The sequence below is a fragment of the Dasypus novemcinctus genome, chromosome 23 (genome assembly GCF_030445035.2).
Source record: "Dasypus novemcinctus isolate mDasNov1 chromosome 23, mDasNov1.1.hap2, whole genome shotgun sequence".
Classification (NCBI taxonomy): domain Eukaryota; kingdom Metazoa; phylum Chordata; class Mammalia; order Cingulata; family Dasypodidae; genus Dasypus; species Dasypus novemcinctus.
The window spans coordinates 67,065,945-67,085,610 of NC_080695.1; the positions used below are offsets into that span (position 1 = coordinate 67,065,945).

Here is a 19,666-nt window from a genome sequence, read left to right on the forward strand (position 1 = left end):
TGGCGGTGGGGGGTATATGGGGACCTCATATTTTTTTAATGTAACATTAAAAAAATAAAGACAGAAAATAAAAATAAATTAAAAAAATAAAAATAAAATAAAAAGCCCCAAATAAATGGAAAGGCATTCCATTTTCATGGATTGGAAGGCTAAATATTAAGATGTCAACTTTATCCAAAGAGATTTACAGATTTAAATCAAAATTGCAACAACCTTTTTTTTTTTTACAGAAATGGAAAAGCCAATCATCAAATGTATGTGGAAGATTAAGGGAAACCAATTAGTTAAAGTCATCTTGTAAAAGGGGAACAAACTTTGAGGACTCATACTTCCTAATCTTAAAACATAATACAAAGCCACAATTATCAAAACAACATGGTACTGGCACAAGGGTACACAGACCAACAGAATCAAATTGAGACTTCAGAAATCAACTCTCACATTTATGGCCAATTGATTTTTGACAAGAGTGCCAAGTCCACTCAATTGGGAAAGACTAGTCTCTTTCAACTAATGGTCATGGGAAAATGGATCTCCGTATACAAAAGAATGAATGTGGACCGATACCTCACACCATATACCAAAATCAACTCAAAATTGACCAAAGACCTAAATATAAGAAACAGAACTACAAAACTCCTCAAATAAAAAAATACAGAAGCATCTTCAGGATCTTAAGTTAGGCAATACACAGAACTTACACATAACAAGCAAGCAACAAAAGAAAAAAATGATAAAAGTACTTCATCAAAATTGACAAATTTTGCACAGCAGAGGACTGTATTACGAAAGTAAAAAGACAACCCACACAATGGGAGAAAATACTTGGAAACCTCATATCCAATTAGGGAATATAAAGAAATCCTACAACTCAACAACAAGAAGACAAACAACCCAATTTGAAAATGGGCAAAAGACTGGAATAGATCTTCTCCAAAGGAGATAAACAAATTGCCAAATAAGCACATGAAAAGATGGTCAAAATCATTAGCTATTAAGGAAATGCAAATCAAAACCACAAGGAGATAGCATTTTGCCTCCGCTAGAATGACTACTATTTTTTTTAAAAAAGCACAAGTGTCAGAGAAGATGTGGATAAATAAGAAAATTCATTCATTGCTGGTGCAAATGTAAAATGATACAGCCATTGTAGAAGAAATGTTGGTGGTTCCTCAGAAAGTTAAGTATGGAATTACCATATGACCCAGCAATCCCCTTATAGATACATAGCCCCAGTTGAAAACGTGGACTTGAACAGATATTTTCATGACAATATTCGTCATGGCATTATTCATAAGGGAATGCTATTCATTTGTAAAAAGGGATGATGTAAAAAGGAATGATACATGTGAAAACACGGATGAACCTTGGAGACATGATGTTGAATGAAATAAGCCAAACACAGAAGGACAAATATTGTATGATCTAACTGATATGGAATTATGACAATAAACAAATCCAAAGAGTCTGAAACTAGAAAATAGGTTACCAGGGGCCTTGGTGGGGGTAAGGAGTGGGGAGTTAATGCTTAATTTGCACAGTGCTTCTATTGAGTTGACGGAAAAATTTGAAATGGATAGTGGTGATGGCAGCACACATTATTAATGTAATTGATAATATAATTATGTGGATGTTGTTAAAAGGGAAAAATTTAGGTTGTTTATATATTACTAGAATAAAATTTTTAAAAATAACAAAACAGCAGAGCAGATATAGCTCAGTGGTTGAGCAATTGCTTCACGTGTACAGAGCCCAAGGTTTAATTCCTGGTACCTCCTATTAAAACAACAACAAAACAGGGCTATACAACACAGTTAATAGAACAAGTATACAAATATTCCTTCATCAAGTAGAACAAATGTACCAAACAAATGCAAGGTGTTAATACCAGGGTGGTATATGGGAAATCCATATTTTATGCATGATTTTTCTATAAACCTACAACTTCTCTAATTTAAAAAAATAGAAGAAATTGCTGAAGGCTAAATGAAGAGGAAGACTGAAAGAGAGTTTTAACTTCCTCCCTGTATTTTCTAATACCCAGGAAAACACTGATCATGACGAGCCATGCTGCATCTTCTGTGGACACATTTCAAAGCAATTTTTTTTTAATAAAAAGATTAAGGATTTTTTTTTCTATTTCATGATGTGTAATTTATACTGATTGGCTGTAGCTTTTATAAATTTGGTTGTTACATTTGAAGTAATTGAGACCTATACAGAGTGAAGTACGCAGGTTTCTGAAGCAATCTAAACAGTGCCTGCCTTTTTCGTAAGTGTTTTATTTTTCTGAGATGGACCAGCCGAACCTCCCAACATATGAAGTTCAGTTCGAGATAAAAATATTTTATCTACCCTTACAGCAAATTGAAAGGCTATATAAAGGGTTTTGTTATTGCAGTGTTTTCATAAATATATAGTAACATCTTTCACAGCGGGAAATTTAGCACAAAATACAATTTTCACACATAGCCACTGATGTGGCTTGCCAAAGAAGATGAAATGACCCAGAGATGAATAAAAAAAAATGGCATACAACTTTTAGCAGCTCACAGTCCCTGACAGACACACACAGCAGGGAGAAGGAGGATCCTGACTTTGCAGTACCTCCGATGAATGACAAGTATGGGCAGCAGTGGGGAAGTTTGGTTTTCCTCTGTGGCCAACCTACGGCATGAACATTTTGCTTCACAATTTGCAGAAATTGCCACCACCAACCACCGATTCCATATCAGAGAGCTTACCGACCCAGAACCTTAGCCAAAACGTAATTCAGAATATAGCGATTTTTAGGTTTCATTCCCCTTTTTTAAAAAGTTTCTCTTAAGCACGTTTTCAAATGTTTAACACAGGAAATGTCTGTTGGGCCGACTGGGAGGTAAGCTGGGGATCACACACAAAGGGGTCCATGTTCTCTACCCAGATATTCTCTTTTCACAAAGTACTTTTTATTATCAAAGTCTTGCATGTTTGTTGACAGTAAAAAGGGATTTAGGTGTAATATTAAAAGTAAAAGTTCCCTTCTGCTCCTGTCCCATCTCTAGTCCCACTCCACAATGGTACCCTCTGTTCTCGTGGTTATCTTTGGTGATTTCACCATTTATATAAAACAATTGCACATGGCTGCTTGTTTCCTAGCACATTTTTTTCTAAGCGTCTGACATTTAGAGTCTTGTTTATGTACAATGATGGGCATATTTTCACATAGATCCATCTCACTGCTTCAAGGTTTCTAGCATCCAGTCCTCTATTGTTAAACCTTTGGTTTTTCAAGTTTGGTATGTTTTTTTTCCCCCACTATACACTATGCCACAGTAAACCAACTTGTGTCTTTGCAAACTTGAAAAATTACATAAATCCTGGAGGTTGAAATGTTGCACAAAAGGGCAGGCATTTTTTTTTAATGAAAATTTCCAAAGTGTATAAAATTGTTTCATCGAATATACTATTGTTTTTCTAATATGATAGATGAAACTTTTCATACATAAAGATAAAACATTCATATACATGAACATATTTTCATATGCTTGTTTATTTATATTTCTGTAAATTAAATGCTTTTTGTCATATTTCTTTGTCATTAGTCTGTTGCTCATAAGTATATGCATACATACATAGCTATTATATATTCAGTCAAGATTATAAGTAGGTTATTTCTAATAAGATTACAGGGACTCTCATAGACTGAATAAAGCTCCTAATCTATGCTAGATTTTTACTTAACACCAATGTTAAAATAATGTTTCATATGACTTTGACTTGAAATGAGAGGTGAACAAGAAGAAATGGGCTTTGAAGTATGAAAATTTCAAATTTGATTACCAACATTTTTACTCACTACCTGTTGGTAAACTTGGAAAAAAATCACCCCGAGTCTCAGTCTCCCCACCCCCCCAATGAAAAATGGATATAATAACAGCAACTGCCATTTAGGACTGCTGGGAGTACTCAATAATTTATATACAAAAGTTTGCATAATATATGGCTTATTGCAAATGCTCAATCAGCAGTATCAGTAGTAATGATCATCAAGTATAATTCTGTTTATTGTGCAATTAGCTAGTACATTACAACAAAACCCAGTTATTTTTTTCCATCAGCAGCAGAATTTGAACCCTGAACTACTTACAACATTATTGTAGCCTCTATATTTTTTGCATCCTGGGAAAATTGTGCAAAAGACAAGGAAAAGAAGTCTATTTTCTACTTGTCATATGCATACTTTTTAAGGGCACACAAATATTATCCTGGTTGTTTTTATTTCTAAAAGCAGATTCACATTAAGATGTAGAAATATGTTAGAAAGCTATTCCAGTAGATATGGAACTAAAATGACTATTTTAAATCTGATTTCCCATTCTTTCTTTCCCTTAGTCAATTAAATGAGGTGTGTATGATATACGATTATATATATATACACACACACACAACATACTAATAGAAAACACCTATACAACTCTTACAGAGTAGTCTTAAGTATGCATGTTTATCCCCATTTATTTCACCAGTGAACAAGGAATTCTGGTTTAATTTTAAACCATTTCCTGAACCAACAGTTGAATGGAATAGGTATTCCACAAAAGTTCATCCGATGAACTGTACCTTAAAAGGGAATTTGACGATAACAGATCCAACACCACTCTTTTGACAGTTCTGAAATGGGATTCTCTCCTTACTTTCATTGTTCAGATAGGAGTTCAGTGGGCCTGAAATATACTGTAATGGCTCCCACTTCCAGCTCAGCTCCTGGATTGTCCTCGGGTTGGGGGGGCGGGGGGGCGGCGGCACCAGAGCCCCTTGTCATTGATTTGGCTGGAGGACCAGCCCTGACCAGTTCAGGAAGGGTGACTCTTCCTCTCACCTATGAAGACATCTGCCTTGCCTCGGGTGAATGCAGTTCTATTCTGGAAAGCTTTGGCCAAACGTCTTTAAGCTTTTTGTGGGGCACTAAATAGCCAGCAGATACCAACGTTGCAGCACGCAAGTAACGTCTGATTTTGCACAGGCAGGTTGAGGAGGCAGCTGGCACGGCACTAGCCTTCCTCAGATCAATAGTTCGCACTGCTGCGACTTCCTCTTCCTCTAATGTTCCCCATTCAAGATTTAAGATATTTATTTTCAAAGTGCAAACCCATTCCAATTCTTGATTAAGAATTTTTTTTTTTTAATTACAAATTCTTCCATTCATTCAACTGATATTTCTTGCGCTTCCCTAACCTCATCTTGGTTTTCTGGACATTCCATATATTTGATTTAATTGCATATTTGCAAGATGTGTCACAATTGGCATGTTTATTTAAAAATTACGTCAAGTTGTTTTTCTCATCGTAGTATTTGCTACCTGCTGGAAATGTGACAGAGAATGAGGCAGGTAAGTGGATGGCCACAGCTTAAATGAAAGAAGATAAACAGGTTGGCATTTGCAAGATCTCGTTGGGAATCAATGGGCCCCATGGATTGTGCTGTGTTTCCTAGAACATTTTAAGTGAGTTGGAAAACCAAAGAGTTAAGCTTCTTGAGGAAGCCTTAGCAGATCCCAGTGGAAATTTTCTTTTTGTTTTCCAACACACAATTAGGTAGGGAATAAAATGGAGATCATTAATGGTGTAAATTATGCCTTTCCAAACACCGCTGTTTTCCTTTGGCGGCTTTTGTTGTAGGAGGTGAGAGTGGCAGTTAATTTACAAGTCCTCCTGGCCCTGAGAAAGTAGAATTTAGAGTATTTAAATAGTGCGAAATAAAGAGGTGGTCATTATTGTCCACGCTCTTTCAAAGCTTGTTGAATTAGTCTGCTTAAATAACCACCCCAAAAATGAAAAGATGTTTTTGTTTCAAAACTGAAGTGAACATGTTGCCTAAAAACTGGTGCTTCTGCTCATTGAAAAACTCAGCAAAGTGGTTAGGAGCACACACTCTAGAGGTTGATATCCTGGGAGTTCAACTCCTGGGTCTGCAACATAGAAGCTGTGCGACCTCAGACAAGTTCCTTAACTTCTCTGGGCCTTGGTTCCCTCATTTGTAAAAAGTAGATCATCATAATACCAACCCGATAGGCTTGCCTTAAGGATTAAATGAATTAATATTTCAAGGCCTTTACAGCAGTACTTGACACATTCAAAACACTATTTAAATGTTTATTAAATAAGCAAACAAATCTATATGACAAATCCTTAAAGACAAGAAGGAAAAAAAAAATGCTATTTGAATACTGAGGGGAACAGAGGGCCAGACAGGAACGTTCTTAGAATTACTGTTGCATGATTCATTTGTTGATGTTACATTTCTCTAGAATTGACATCACTACCGTAGAAAGAAATTTCATTTTCCAGCACTTGTCGGAGGTAACGCTGAGTAACTCAGGGAAAAATTGCCATTGAAATCACAATGACCCCTGCCATATTTGTAAGGAAAGACATTCAAAGGGAGCAGCTGTAACAATTTTAAAGTCTGATTGTGAGAAAATATGGACTTTCTGATTTTGCATCATGATCCTATTCATGGTATCCATTCCAAGATTTCAAAAGTTGAACCACTAAAATTCACGTATCTCATCCATACTCTTACAAATTCAGAGGAGGCACATGAGTCGTATCAGAGCTGATACTGCCGAGGGCAGGGCTCCTCAGCCTGGCCACTACTGCTGGTTAATTCTTTGTTTGGGGTGAGGGTAGGGACAGCAAAGGTGCAGGACATTTAGCAGCTTCCCTGGCCTAAACCCGCTAGATAACAATAGCAATCCCCCACGAGCTGTGATAACCAAAAAGGTCTCCAGGCATTGCCAAATGTCCCCACCGAGAACAGGGGGTGAAATTTCCCTAGTTGAGAACCACAGGCCTAGATTATTGTTAAGTAGCAAATCTGTCTTTCTAAATGTTAGATTAGTACATTTCCCTGGTATCTTTGCAGAATGGAGTATGAAAAATCTGGATTCTTGTCCCTTAGCCCAGTTACAAAACATCTTAAAGAATGCTAACCCATCTCTAAATCAGTCCTAATTTGCAGGGCTTTGGGAAGGACCAGAGAAAACATGTGAATGCTCCTTGCCCATTGCCTGACACACAGAGGGGGTCAATAATAGTCCAGGTAAAAACTGGTATTGGCTTGTTACTCTTATCGCTTATGGGTTTGAACATCATCAGCCTCAGCCTCATCCACCTTAAAATAAAAATGGAAGGTCTCTATTTACACATTCAAATGACTAAAACAGATAACAACTAGAGTCTTTCATCCCATGAGCAGATAAGTAACCGATTCCCTCACAAGTAGAGCTTGCATTTAAACATCAGAAAAACACATCAATGGCAACAAATGCAGATGAAGAATTATCATAAAGCGAAAACGAAAGCCTGGGAGAAGCCTTCAACAGATATAATCCGGAAGGGGTCTTCTTTCCCAGGAGAGCTGCAGGCACCCGACACCAAGACTATGGGTGGCGGTGGTTGTTTTATATTTCAGTGGTTGTACAGAGGCCAAGTAAGTGGTCTGGGGAAGGGGTTTCTTGACCGCAAGTGTGTGTGATCAAAGTAGGTTCAAACCAAGTTAGAAAAATTAACTAACCGACCAAAACCTGGAGGTAAAATAGATGAGGCAAACCTTTTCTACTCATTGCTCTGTAAGTAAAAAGATCCATTTAAAGGGCAGTGAGCTTTACCTAATCAGGTAAACATGAATCCAAATGTGTAGACTTCGTTTCTGCAAAATTAGAGAAAATGTAATAAGCATGACCACCAAAGCAAAATAAAAAAGGAAAGAAAGAAATGTCACTGCCATCATTGGAAGCTGGGTGCACTATTTTCTACTATAATTATATCATTTCTTGAAAAGTCCTCACTGGCTTTCAAGAGATTGAAACTAGCTGAAAGATGATTCACCATCGATTAATGCTAGGGAACTGACCACCATTCTTCTTCCTTTAAACTCAACAGAAAACATTTCATAAGCCCTAGCAAATGTGAAATTATAAAATTGTATTAAGACTACCCAGTTGACGCTATTTACATTTTCTACATCAAAGTATCCAGACATCATAAGCTAATGTGAAATGGGGGACTTCCAATACCCTATAGGTTGTACAGGCTCCTAACCAGAAAGAACTCTTTGAAATTATTATGGAGGAGGAAAATTGGAAGCATATTAATCTAGGTAGTAAAATTGGGCTTTCTGTCATTTTTAATTGCTTGAATTCATAACCTAGTTTTGCTGAATCAAAACGAATTGCGATAGCTGACACAAGCTGTTTCAGCATTTTGGGTACCAAAACATGCACACACACACTCAACTTTTCACTGTAAACTTTATTTATATTCATTTCAAAAATACCTCTGCAAACTGTTTGGAAAAATATAGTTATTAAATTATTTAATATTCAATGGTTTCCCAGCAAAGCACTGTGTGTTAAATGCTGACTTTTAAGGATGAATTTATTTTGTTAGTGCAGTGCAGGCAGAGGGGACAGCATGAATACTAAATCGTCAGTACTATTTTTGCTTTATATATTTATATGTGATTTAATTCAAGTAAATAAAAATGCATAATTATAAATTTCTTTATGGTTTTCATTGCTCCCATTTACTCTTGCTCATAATATACTCAAATGTTCATCTCCGCATTAGGATGAAGGAAAACAAGCGGAAAGACAAAGGTGTACATCCAAAAATACGTGCATAGATCAAAGGTATTATTACACTCAGAAGAAGTTTTTGGGTGTAACACAAAAATGAAGTCTAAAGTGCAAAAACTCAAGGGTCAATGATTTTTCTCCCTGTTTATTTATTTTCTTCAGAAGAGCAACAAAAGAGGGAGATTATGGAAAGGACTTTTCATTTTAAACCCATTAGAATTACTTTTAAAGGACATACTCACCTCCCCGCCACAGTGCCTTTCAGATTAACACATATGAAATTAAATGAAAGCTAAAAATTAATCATAAATAAAAGTTTTATTAATGTTTCAAACATTTCCTTCCTCTTTCAGACCAATGAATATCAATTTAATTGTTCCATCCTTCTGGTATTGTAAACTTTTCAAAACGTAATATAAGAAATTATAAAATAGGAGAGAAAACAAAACCAAAATTATGTTTCATTGGATTAGGTAGTATTTATTTAGTTCAAGATCTTCCTTTCCAAATGGGTTTTCAATAATCAAATCAAAAGCAGTAAGAAATGTGTTGTCTGATTACATAGTAGTCTCAAAATATCACAATATGTTCTCAACATCTTAACAACTGTCATTTAAAAGAACACAAGTGTTGCAAAAAAAACCTTATCTGAGATCACTTCAACGTTTGTGTCATAGTTGTCCAGAGAGAGAAAAAAAAATGGAAAAATGAATAGCTGTTCTTTTTAAGAGCAACACAACCAAATAGAAACTATTTTCATGAAACGTAACAAATGAGCAAGCCCGTAAGTCTAGAGTGGTAGTTAATTCTACTAAGTCCAAGTAAATAAAGATTAAAATGAATCCAGACTCAAAAGTTAAGACAGGCAATAAAGAAAATAGAAGTTTGAGGATCAAGTTTATCAAAGAGAAATGCAAAAAATATGCTTAGCCCTTTAATAAAGTTACAAAAGGCAAAGAGCATCTTTGTAAAAGCCTTCTCTCCATGACTGCAGAGAAAAGTTTCAGCTCTTTTCATGTAGTGGCAGCATTTTCCAGGTTAAGTTAAAATAACAAGAAAAGTTTGAATATTTGCTTTTTTTTATAGGAATAGTACACAGTAGTATTGTCTGATATTAATTCCTGTATGTGATCAGAGAATTCCAAAAAGTTAAAAAAATAAAATAAAAGTACAGTCTTCCTTCAGGGTGCAAAGCATTTATTAAAATAGAATGTAGCTGAAGATATCTGAAAAGCGTTCTGTGTTTCAGATTTTTAAACAAGGCAGAAGGAAAGAATGAAAAGAAGGTGGATGAATAATAAAAGAAAGCTAGGGAGGGAGAGAGAGAGAAAGAAAAAATGGGAGGGGAGGATAGGAAGGGAGGAAACCTCTCTTCTCCCGAGAGCCCCCTCCCAGCTCTTCAGGGAAGCACTTTTCTCCACATGACCTGGGAGTTAAAGGAGTACAAGGGGAGCGTGGCTGGCAGGAGAGAGCCAGGAACTCCTGCCTCTTGTAGGAAGACCCCAGGGCTGCTAGCATCCCATGACCGTGAATGGTAAACAGCTGTTGCTGATGGACTTGGGAGACTTTCTTAAAAAACTACCCTGTTCAAACGTAATCACAACAAACCACAAAAGCAACTTCCCCCATTTCAGGAGCAGATTTTTATGCATGCATTTTGGATTTCTGAATATACGTTTTGATTAAGATTAGGGAACACAGCCGAGAAAGATTTTAAGAGTCTCAAGCCAAATAATTGACTGCTTAGCTCAGCTATCCAAGTAGACCGTTGCACATCTTCACTGCCTCCATTTAAATCATATTATTCGGTGTGCGACCAAATCTCAGATCATATGAACAGTGCGTACAGTTTCAGATATCTAAAGATATTTGGAAAGTGACTCTTTTAACAAATGAGTTCATGATAATTTTCCTAAGATGTTACTCCCAACAAAACTTTTGGATTTGGAGTTTCCCTTGGCCCCCTCTAAAATAGGAGGGGAAACAACCTTGTACCTGAAACAAGTAAGTACAATCACCAGTTTCACCACAATCTGGAAATGATGGCTGGAGGGGTAGGCTGAGCTGGAGTCTTCTGGTTCATCTGTCTAGGCTGAGAAGTGGCGTATTCAACATTTTGTCTATTTTAAAAACGTTTGACAATTAATCCTCTCATGTTAGAAGGCAATGAACATCTCCCCCAAGTTGATCTCTCAAGAAGGGCAACCTTTGGGTTCTTATTCCACTTGATAAAATGGCACTGAGCCTATCTCACAAGTCAAAGCACACTGGATATTGTCAGCGGAATCACTCTTGCCTGGGAATCAGGGAAAGCAGAAGAGCGAGGGAGCGCAGGAGCACAGCGAGCTCGGGAGACATGTTTACACAAACACACAATGCATATGCCCACACGCGCGTGCAGGCGCCCCCTTGGAACGTGAGCTTGCCAACTTTGCAAACGCAAGCCCCATCTGGCCAGTCATTTCCCAAATCCCTCATTTGAAGAACCGCGCATCTCTTGCAAAGCCGTCGCTAGCCTATTGGGACTTTCACATCGTTCCTTCTAAACGCTCATTCATCTCCGGGAATAAAGTTAAACGGAGCCAATGAGCACCGGCAATGAAGTTCCCCGCTAACTTCCAGGGGGTAAAGAAAATCGATTCGTCTCGGGGCACCCAAGCCCTCTCGAAACGCCCCTCGGTCCCTGCAGGCATCCGGCCCGGCGCAGGGCGCGCAGGGCGAGGCAGTCCCGGGCGCAGCCTCCGAGTTCCCCGGAGCGGAGCTTACGTACCGTGTCCCATTCACGCGCTGCCAACGCGACCACATACTTCCATCGCTGCTTTGGCTTTCCCGGATTCCATCCGCGGCCAGGTCCCTATTCTCACCAGCAGCCCGGGAGGCGCACGCCGCCACCCTCCCCGCGTTCACGCTGGACAGCGGCTGGCTGCGCCGCCTCAGTCACAGGCAGCCAAAAATGTCAGTTTGCACACTCCTCCCCCCGCCGCCCGCCCCCCCAGTCCCCGGCTCCCTTCCCCGCCTCCTGCAGATTCAGTGAGCTTCGAGCTTCGGGAAGCCTCTGCAGAAGCTGCTTGCTCTTTCTCTCGCTCTCCTTCCCTGCCAGTGTTTCCAGCCTCTCGCCTTACCTGAAGGGCATCTCCCACGACTGCAATTAGCTGCCAAGATTTCATTGTCGGCTGCAAAGTGCCTCCTGCTTCTTCACCGGGAGAACGCGGGAGAAGTCCGAGGAAACAGCAAACGGCACCCACGTGCTAGCAATGTAAATGACTCCAGTCATCTGTCGTGCGCGCTGCGCCTTCGCTCGCCAGGGCCGCCTGGCAGCCTGACACCGCCACCAGCAGGTGCAGAAGGCGCAGGGAGCGAGCGCGCAGCCTGAGCGCAGGAGGCGATCAACACACAGACGCACACAAAGGGAGGCCACCAAAGAGCGGCGGACGCTGCGGCGCCCGAGACCCGCTGCCCAGGCGGCCTCGGCCTCCGCGCCAAAACGCTGGTCAAATTGTTTTGCGAAGTCTGAGCCCGGGGAAGGCGGTGGACGGCCAGGCAGGGTGGGTGCCGCCTCCGCGCCTCGGAGGCGCAGTTGCAAAGCGCAGGACTAGCGGCTGGGTCTCGCTCTCCTGCACGAGCCCCTTCCCTTGTCCTTTCAAGCATTAAATATAGACCACATGACAGAATAGGGCACCTTGCACAGCCCGCCCAGTCCACACTTGATAAGTAATTTTAACTCGCGAGCAACGGAATGTCTGAAGGCAGGATGGAGGCGCTTCCAATTACTTAGACTTCTCCTGCATTATTCAAAATGTCCATGGGACAGTATTTATGAGTTCCCATATGCTACCTCATAGACAAATACTAGTAAAAGATGGAAAACTCATCACCTTCCCTTTCATCCCCCCCCCCCCCAACAAAACAAAACAAAACAAAAACAATGCTGACGTGCTCTCATGAAGTTTTTCTCCCAGGAAGCAGTTTTACTTTATTCGGTAGCTAAAGCATTGGAATCTCTTCAAATGCCTTACATATTATGCACTAATTGAGAATGCTCTAAAATTTGAATCTGTTTTCAGGAGGAAACCTCTACAGTGTCCTGATGAACTTTAAAAATCACCTATAAAATTCCTTTACCTTGAATTAACAGCAACAAAGTAAAACCTACCCCTAAAAATATCCTTATAGACTATTCATTTTTTTCATAGAAATGTTTTATACAAGGTTCTAGATATTCCTACTAGATATTCCTACTCGGTTGCTTTTTATGTACCAAACAATTGCTTATTGGGGAAGTGAGTTTTGGGAATATAGGAAAAGAAAAATTTTTTTCACAGTCAGAATGCAAACTATATGCATTAAGATCATCTTGCATCTTCAACACATTTTAGTCCAAGGAAAGGAATCTATTCCATAAAGAAGACTGCATATATGTGTGTGCATATATATATACACACACACATATATATATATATATATATATATATATATCATTTACTTGATTAAAAATGAAATACCCAGAGGCTTCCTCTATAATCTTTGTAATCTTCTTGGGTACTTTATCTTGGTTAAAGTCCTTGTGCACAACTCATTTGGATTTGATGTATTGGTAAGCAAATCTTAAAATACTTATAAATCTTTCAAGTATTTATTTTCACATTTATTGCATCTCCAAATCTAGAGAGCAATATTTCCAGGTTTTTCAAACATGCCAACTCTATGCTCAACCGTCATTTATCTTTGTCACACCAGTAACAAAATGATGCAAGTTTTTTTTCCTGTGCATTAAGTTTGCTTTTTAATATACCATTAGTACAGTGTTTAACTTTCTCCTCGTGGAGTTAAGAAAACTTTATATGTGTTTCCTCAGGGTCAGTGGCATTTAAAGGAGTCTAAGATAAAAATTGGGTAAGATTTTGTTTCATGGTGATTGTACAGCACATGATATATGCTACTCCCTGATTATTTTAAAGTGAACTTCTAATATAAGCCACATATCATCCTGTAAACATGGGTTTTAGTGGCATCAAATAAAATGGGGAAAGATTTCTAGACTTGCTAAATGAAAATCCTGTGTAATTACACAGATATAGAAAAACATAGCATTGTAATAGTCACAGGAAAAACGGGCATTCTCAGTGGAATAACTTGATTCAAAAATCAATTCACAAAAGCAAGGTTATTTGAAGTTAAGGATGGTGGAAGAGGGAGGTAGAGAGACAACAAACCCTAATTACAGCCCCATCGTCCCTGTGTTCTTGGGCACATATGGCCATTTAATCATAGAGTGGGACAACCTTGGCAGATGTTGCCAAATCTGGTTATTGATATAAATTGCTATTCTCATGTGTAACTAGCATAGCGAAGAGTTAAAACAGAGTCTGTACTCACCAAAAGAGAAAGACAGGTATAGAGTAGCATCTGTGGCTATCAAATAGGATGACACGTAAGTAAGTCTGAGTCTTTCCTCCCATCCTCCACAGCAATGAATGAAATCATCAAAATCAAGAGTGCTTGAGAGGGAAGTTTCCCTCAGTGTCAGTGGGAGTATAAATCAATGCTGTCACTCTGGAAGCTGATTTGCTAGTATCTTTTAAAATGGAAACTATGAACACCCTGTAACTGAGCAGTTCTACTTCTATCTACCTGAACAAAACAGGCGTAAGGCATGTCTCATGCATGTTAATTACAGCACTGCTTGTAATGGGAAAAGGGAAGGAAAGGGGAAAGAGGGAAGGGGAAAGGGGGAAGGGGGAAAGAGTAGAGGAAGAGGGAAAGGAAAGGGAAGGGAAAAGAAAGAGCAAACCAATGGCCATGCAGTGTAAAAAATATATAATGTATGATAATATGGACTATTATATAGTAGTGTAAACTATTGACTAAAGCAATCTGGGAATTGTACAGCTATGTAGATGTATCTATGGATCGAGATAAAGATAACTATACATACTACATGGTGCAACTGTGTCTTGGTTTACCAGCTCTGCTATGACAAATGCCATATAAAGGACTGGCTTATGCCATGAGAATGTATTAGCTCATGGCTTTTCTAAGGGTAGAGAAGGCCACAATCGATGCATCAGCAAGGCTGACTTTCCCCAAAGTCCATAATACTCGGTGTTGGCCAAGCAATCCCTGGGGCCTGCCTCACACGTCAATATCCTTTCCTTCCTCTTCTGAGTCCCCTTGACTTCCAGCTTTTCCCTGTGGTCTTCTCTCTCTGGCTTCTAGTTTCTTTCCATCTACAAGGTCTCCAGGAAATCCCTAGTAAGACCCCACCTTATCTAGTTGGGCCACACCTGAGGCTAAAACAACACCTTCAAGAGATCCTGTTTACAACGGGTTCATACTCTCAGGAATTTGGATTAAGATTAGGAACATGTCTAAATAATTTAATCTACTACAAACTATATGTGTGTGTATGTATGCATTTCTCAGATTAAATAGCAAATCATAAATTATTTATGCACTATCATACCTTTTATGAAAGAAAATGCACATGTAAAATAACACTATGGATTTTACATAGAAAAATAAGCATCTGTGAATATAAGAAAAGCAGTCGAGAATAGGGGCCAGCCAAATTCAACCCTGAGCCAAATAAGGTCACTGCCTATTTTTGTATATAGCCACCCACTAAGAAAGGTTTTTATATTTTTTAATGGTAGGGGAATTCAAAAGAAAAATAATATTTTGTGATAGGGAAATTATATGAAATTCCAATTTCAGTGTCCATGAATGTAGCTTTCTTGGAATACAGCCACCCCTATTCATTTATGTACTGTCTGTGACTGCTTCCATGGTACAAGGCTGGAGCTGAGTAGTTGTGACCAAGACCAGGTAGCCCAGGAAGCCCACAATATTTACTGGCTCTGGAAAACAAAGGTTGCCAGCCACTGGCCTAGAAGAATGGACCCCCAAATTCATGACAGCGGTTATCTCTAGGGAAGGGTGTTTTTTTCCCTGAGTTGGCTCTCTTGTCTGTTTGTTCATTGGTTTTGCTCTGCTCGTTGTCTGCTTGTTTTTTCTTTAGGAGGCAAAACAAACTGTTTTTAGAACCAAATCCGGGACCTCCAATTGCGAGGTGGGCACTCAACTGCTTGATCTACATCCATTCCCTGCTCGTTTGTTTTTGCTAATTGTCTGCTTGTTGTTCGCTCATTAACTTGCTCATTATCTGCTCGTTGTTTTTGCTTGATGTCTGCACACTGCTTGTTTGTCTTCTTTAGGAGGCACTGGGAATCGAACCTGGAACCTTCCATGTGGGAGGGGGGTGCACAATTCTTTGAGCCACATCCACTCCTAGGAGGGTGGTTTTCAAGGTAGAACTGAGAGACTCTATCTCTTTCTCCTTTGTAGAGATCAGTTGCATATTGGTTTTATATTTTTTAAAAGGTGACATGGTTTGTTTTATATACACATAGACTATTTAAATATATACACACAAAGAGACACACACACATATATATAACTTTAATAAGAAAAGTGAGTGCATGCTTATGTATAGGCCTTTTTTAAAGTGTGTATATATATATATATATATACACACACACACACACACACATACATAAATATCTAATTTATTACATATGGGTAATAAATCATCCAAAATGTTTCATTTCTGGTAGTGGAAATTCAGGTGCTCATTATTTCCTTCTCAGGTATTCCCTATATTTACCAATTAGATGCAATACAAGACACTGGTGGCTACCACTAGCAGGTCAGTGGTGATGCCTGCTGATATGCCAAAATCATGTTTCTTGCCAAGGAAATGCATTGTCTTCCTATGTTGGATGACAAGGCCTTCAACATATATCAAAGTTTGCCTTACACTTACCTAACATTTCTGGAAAACTCCAGCATGTAATTGCTTCTTCATGTGGAAAAAATGGCTAAGCTTCAATGCACTAAAGATTTTTTATAAAAATCAATCTTATCCTTGAAGTAAAATGCGACATAGATTATCCTTTCTGCAGGAAGTTATGGAAATGACCTACTGAGATAGGCCTTGCAATACTGTAATATTACTTCTTTACCAGTCTGAAAATATTTTCCCTTAGAAAAGCACAAAGCAGAAACCAAATGAGAAAAAAAAAATTACATAGAAACCACATTGGTGCTTGGCAGGATTAGAACAGTTGGACCTAATGATTTCCTTCGTCCTGACATCTAATAATCCCGTTGCATTGAGAAAGGTGAGCTTAATGAAGCATATTCAGATGGGAAGGCATACGATTTATGGTGGACTTGTTGTGGTTATAGTCCTAAATGGATCCCATTAGCTCAACATTGGTTGGTGGTAAATGACTACATTTTCTAATAGACAAATGCATGAATCACTTGGGCATATTTTAGAGTGTGCTATACCTTACAACTTTAAACTAGAGCCAGGTGAACGACCTTTCTTAATGAAGCTTAGCAGACTTTCTTCAAGCAAGAAACAGAATTATTACAACTAAATATCCAGGCTACCCTCCCCATAATTTAGCACACACACATAACCCATTCCTTGAGATGGGATGTATCGTGCACATCTCGAGAGAGGTGTTCTAATAGCAGTGCAACAAACAAATCTTGTTTTCAATGCTTCGTATTTTATAAAACCACAGCATATTTTCGGTGAAATGGTTCCAAAATTCAGAAAAGCACAGGGAGAAAAATCCACATCATTATTTTACCACCCTAAGATAACCACATTTAACATTTTGTTATGTATCTGTCCACTTCAGACATTTGCACTATGTATACACTAAAAAGTTAGCACACAATTGTCTATCATATCAGCAACCTTATAATCTTTCTGCACTTCACAATGTGTCATGAACATTTTCTGCAAATAAAAATAGGTAACTTCACTTTTGGTATTGTATGATAATGATGTACAATTTCCTTTTACCCCATGTTAAATAACACTGCTTCGAACATCCTTGACGCTGTATTTTGGTCTTGTTCCTGTTCATTCCTTTAGGGTACATTTCTAGAAGTAGAACTGTTAAGTTTAGGCTGTTAGACCTAAATAAAAAGTACCAGATTCCTGGAAAGTTATATTAACCCATATTCTTAGCACTGGTATAAAAAAGAACTCGTCTCACTGGGGACCACTTTTGGACCAACTATTTCCTTTTTCAATAACCAGCTGCCTAGAAGGGTTCCCTCTTCCATCCACCTGTGCCACGTCTGCCACTACACCATTACATGCTAAATTAGCATAGAAAAACTCAAGCATAGAAAACAAAGGTGGTAATGGGAGCAATTCAAATCTAAGCTTATTTAAGGTAAGTGGCTAGTGGCTGCCCATTTTGTCTTAATTGCCTTTTAAACTAAAATCAATGTTAAATTACCTGAACAACAGCTTCTGCACAATTGCAAACTGAAAATTCTTTAAGTGCCTCCTCAAAAGCCTTTGGCTCTGGTTTGGCCAATTGACAGGAAAATATTCGCTTTCTTCACTGTGTTTCAGCTTTGGACTATGGGATCTGATTAAAGGGTGGATACTCCTGAAAGCTTTCTCCATGTTTGTTCTGGAATGAGAATATCCTTGAGATGAAGAAAGGGTTAGTGTTCAAAATGGAAGCTGTTTGGATAATAATACCATTATGTCTCCTTCCTTCCTTCCTTCCTTCCTTCCTTCCTTCCTTCCTTCCTTCCTTCCTTCCTTCCTTCCTTCCTTCCTTCCTTCCTGCCTCCCTCTTTCCCTCTTTTCACCCTTCCTTCCCTCCTTTCCTCCTTCTTTCCTCCTTCTTTCCTTCCCTCATTCTATCTATGCATCCTTCATTCATTCATTCTTCTCTCCTAATAGCAATTATTTATCTTCAGTCCTGTTAGGAACTTGTCTAAAGAAGCTAAACAAGTCCCAAGCCCTCATGGAGCTTGTGGTCTAGTGGGAAAGACAGACAACAAACACAGTAATGAGAGATTTTAGCAACTGCTAAGTACGAAATCAACTTTGAGATGATTTGGAGTGGGAATGGGCATGTGTGCCTTAGATAGGATTCTGGTGTAGTTAGGATGTGTTATTACATGGATCTGTTTCCTATTTTGGGTCCATTCCAACATTTATTGGGTAAATACCCTCTGATTTGCACTGTTGAGCTATAAAAATGAAGTGGACATAAACTCTGCTAACCAAGAGGCTCAGAGGGTGATTCATGTTTACTAATAACCAAGATACAAGTGAAAAGTAGGTGGGGCCAGAAGGGAGAGCCAGGTTAAGAACTGTCAGAGCTTAGAGGCACAAGGGAAATTTTACTTTCACATATTACAGTTTGTCCTGGAGCCCAGGATCAATAGATGAGGGGAGATAGAGAGAAGGACAAGTTATACCAACATCGACATTGGAAAGATGGAAGAGGTTTGTTTAAAGATATCCCTGAATGGTCATAATATCTTGTTTAGAACAATTTTCCCTTGGATTCCCTCAGTAGAAAACAAAATAGAGGAAAAGAAATGAAAAACAAGATTACTGATCCCTCTTTACCCCAAATCACCTCACGTCACAGGAGTTAGCAATGGGTCACCTCACAAAGGGATCAAAAGGAAACAACAGGATTCCTAACTCCCAAGACGTGATTTGGGCTGCCCTAAGCATAGAATGGGAACAGAAATTTCCAGCAGTTCAAGGCTAGCCTTCATGCCAGGATTTAGATGGAAAGGCTGAAAACGCTCAGCCAAACTCTCCACCATGCCTATCACAGAGAGGCCCATCATTTCCCCCACACCTTTGAGGTTTCTTAGAGAAATTCCTCCTCTCAACCAGTCCCTTATATAGGGACCAGGGTCAGACACATAACTGTAACTGGTCAGGATGAAGTCTCTCTCCTGAAAATTTGGAGCTGGGAAAGGATGGAGTGGTGAGCTTCAAGAGCTGAACATGGGAAACCAGGTAGATTTCATGGTAGAGTCTAATGACCCATTAAGGGAAGCTGTCTATAGAAAGAAAGAAAGAAATGACCTCCAGAAAGAACCAGGAGAAAGGAGGGGAGACAGAGGAATAAGCAGAAACAAGCACCTGGGTGACTCCAGGGAAGGACAGAGATAGAAAAGTAGCTGCCTTGGCCAATG

The 19,666-nt window shown here is 39.0% G+C and overlaps 1 protein-coding gene across 45 annotated transcripts in view; it reads right to left on the bottom strand.

Annotated features, from left to right (window-relative positions):
* Nucleotides 1–19,666, bottom strand: part of RBFOX1 (RNA binding fox-1 homolog 1) — a 1,470,157-nt gene that overhangs the window by 1,059,180 nt on the left and 391,311 nt on the right. For 6 of the 45 annotated variants that reach the window (XM_071211401.1, XM_071211405.1, XM_058286511.2 and 3 more), the window contains exon 1: nt 11,391–11,547. The exons of 31 other annotated variants lie outside the window; for them this stretch is intronic. Coding sequence is in view for 5 of the 14 variants with exons in the window: in XM_058286500.2 (XP_058142483.1) it covers nt 11,743–11,787 (45 nt within the window). In the remaining 9 variants the exon portion in view is untranslated. Of the gene's footprint in view, nt 1–11,390; nt 11,590–11,742; nt 12,104–19,666 lie in introns of those variants that run through there. 8 more of the 45 variants (XM_058286500.2, XM_058286515.1, XM_058286504.2 and 5 more) reach the window with 8 other exon arrangements.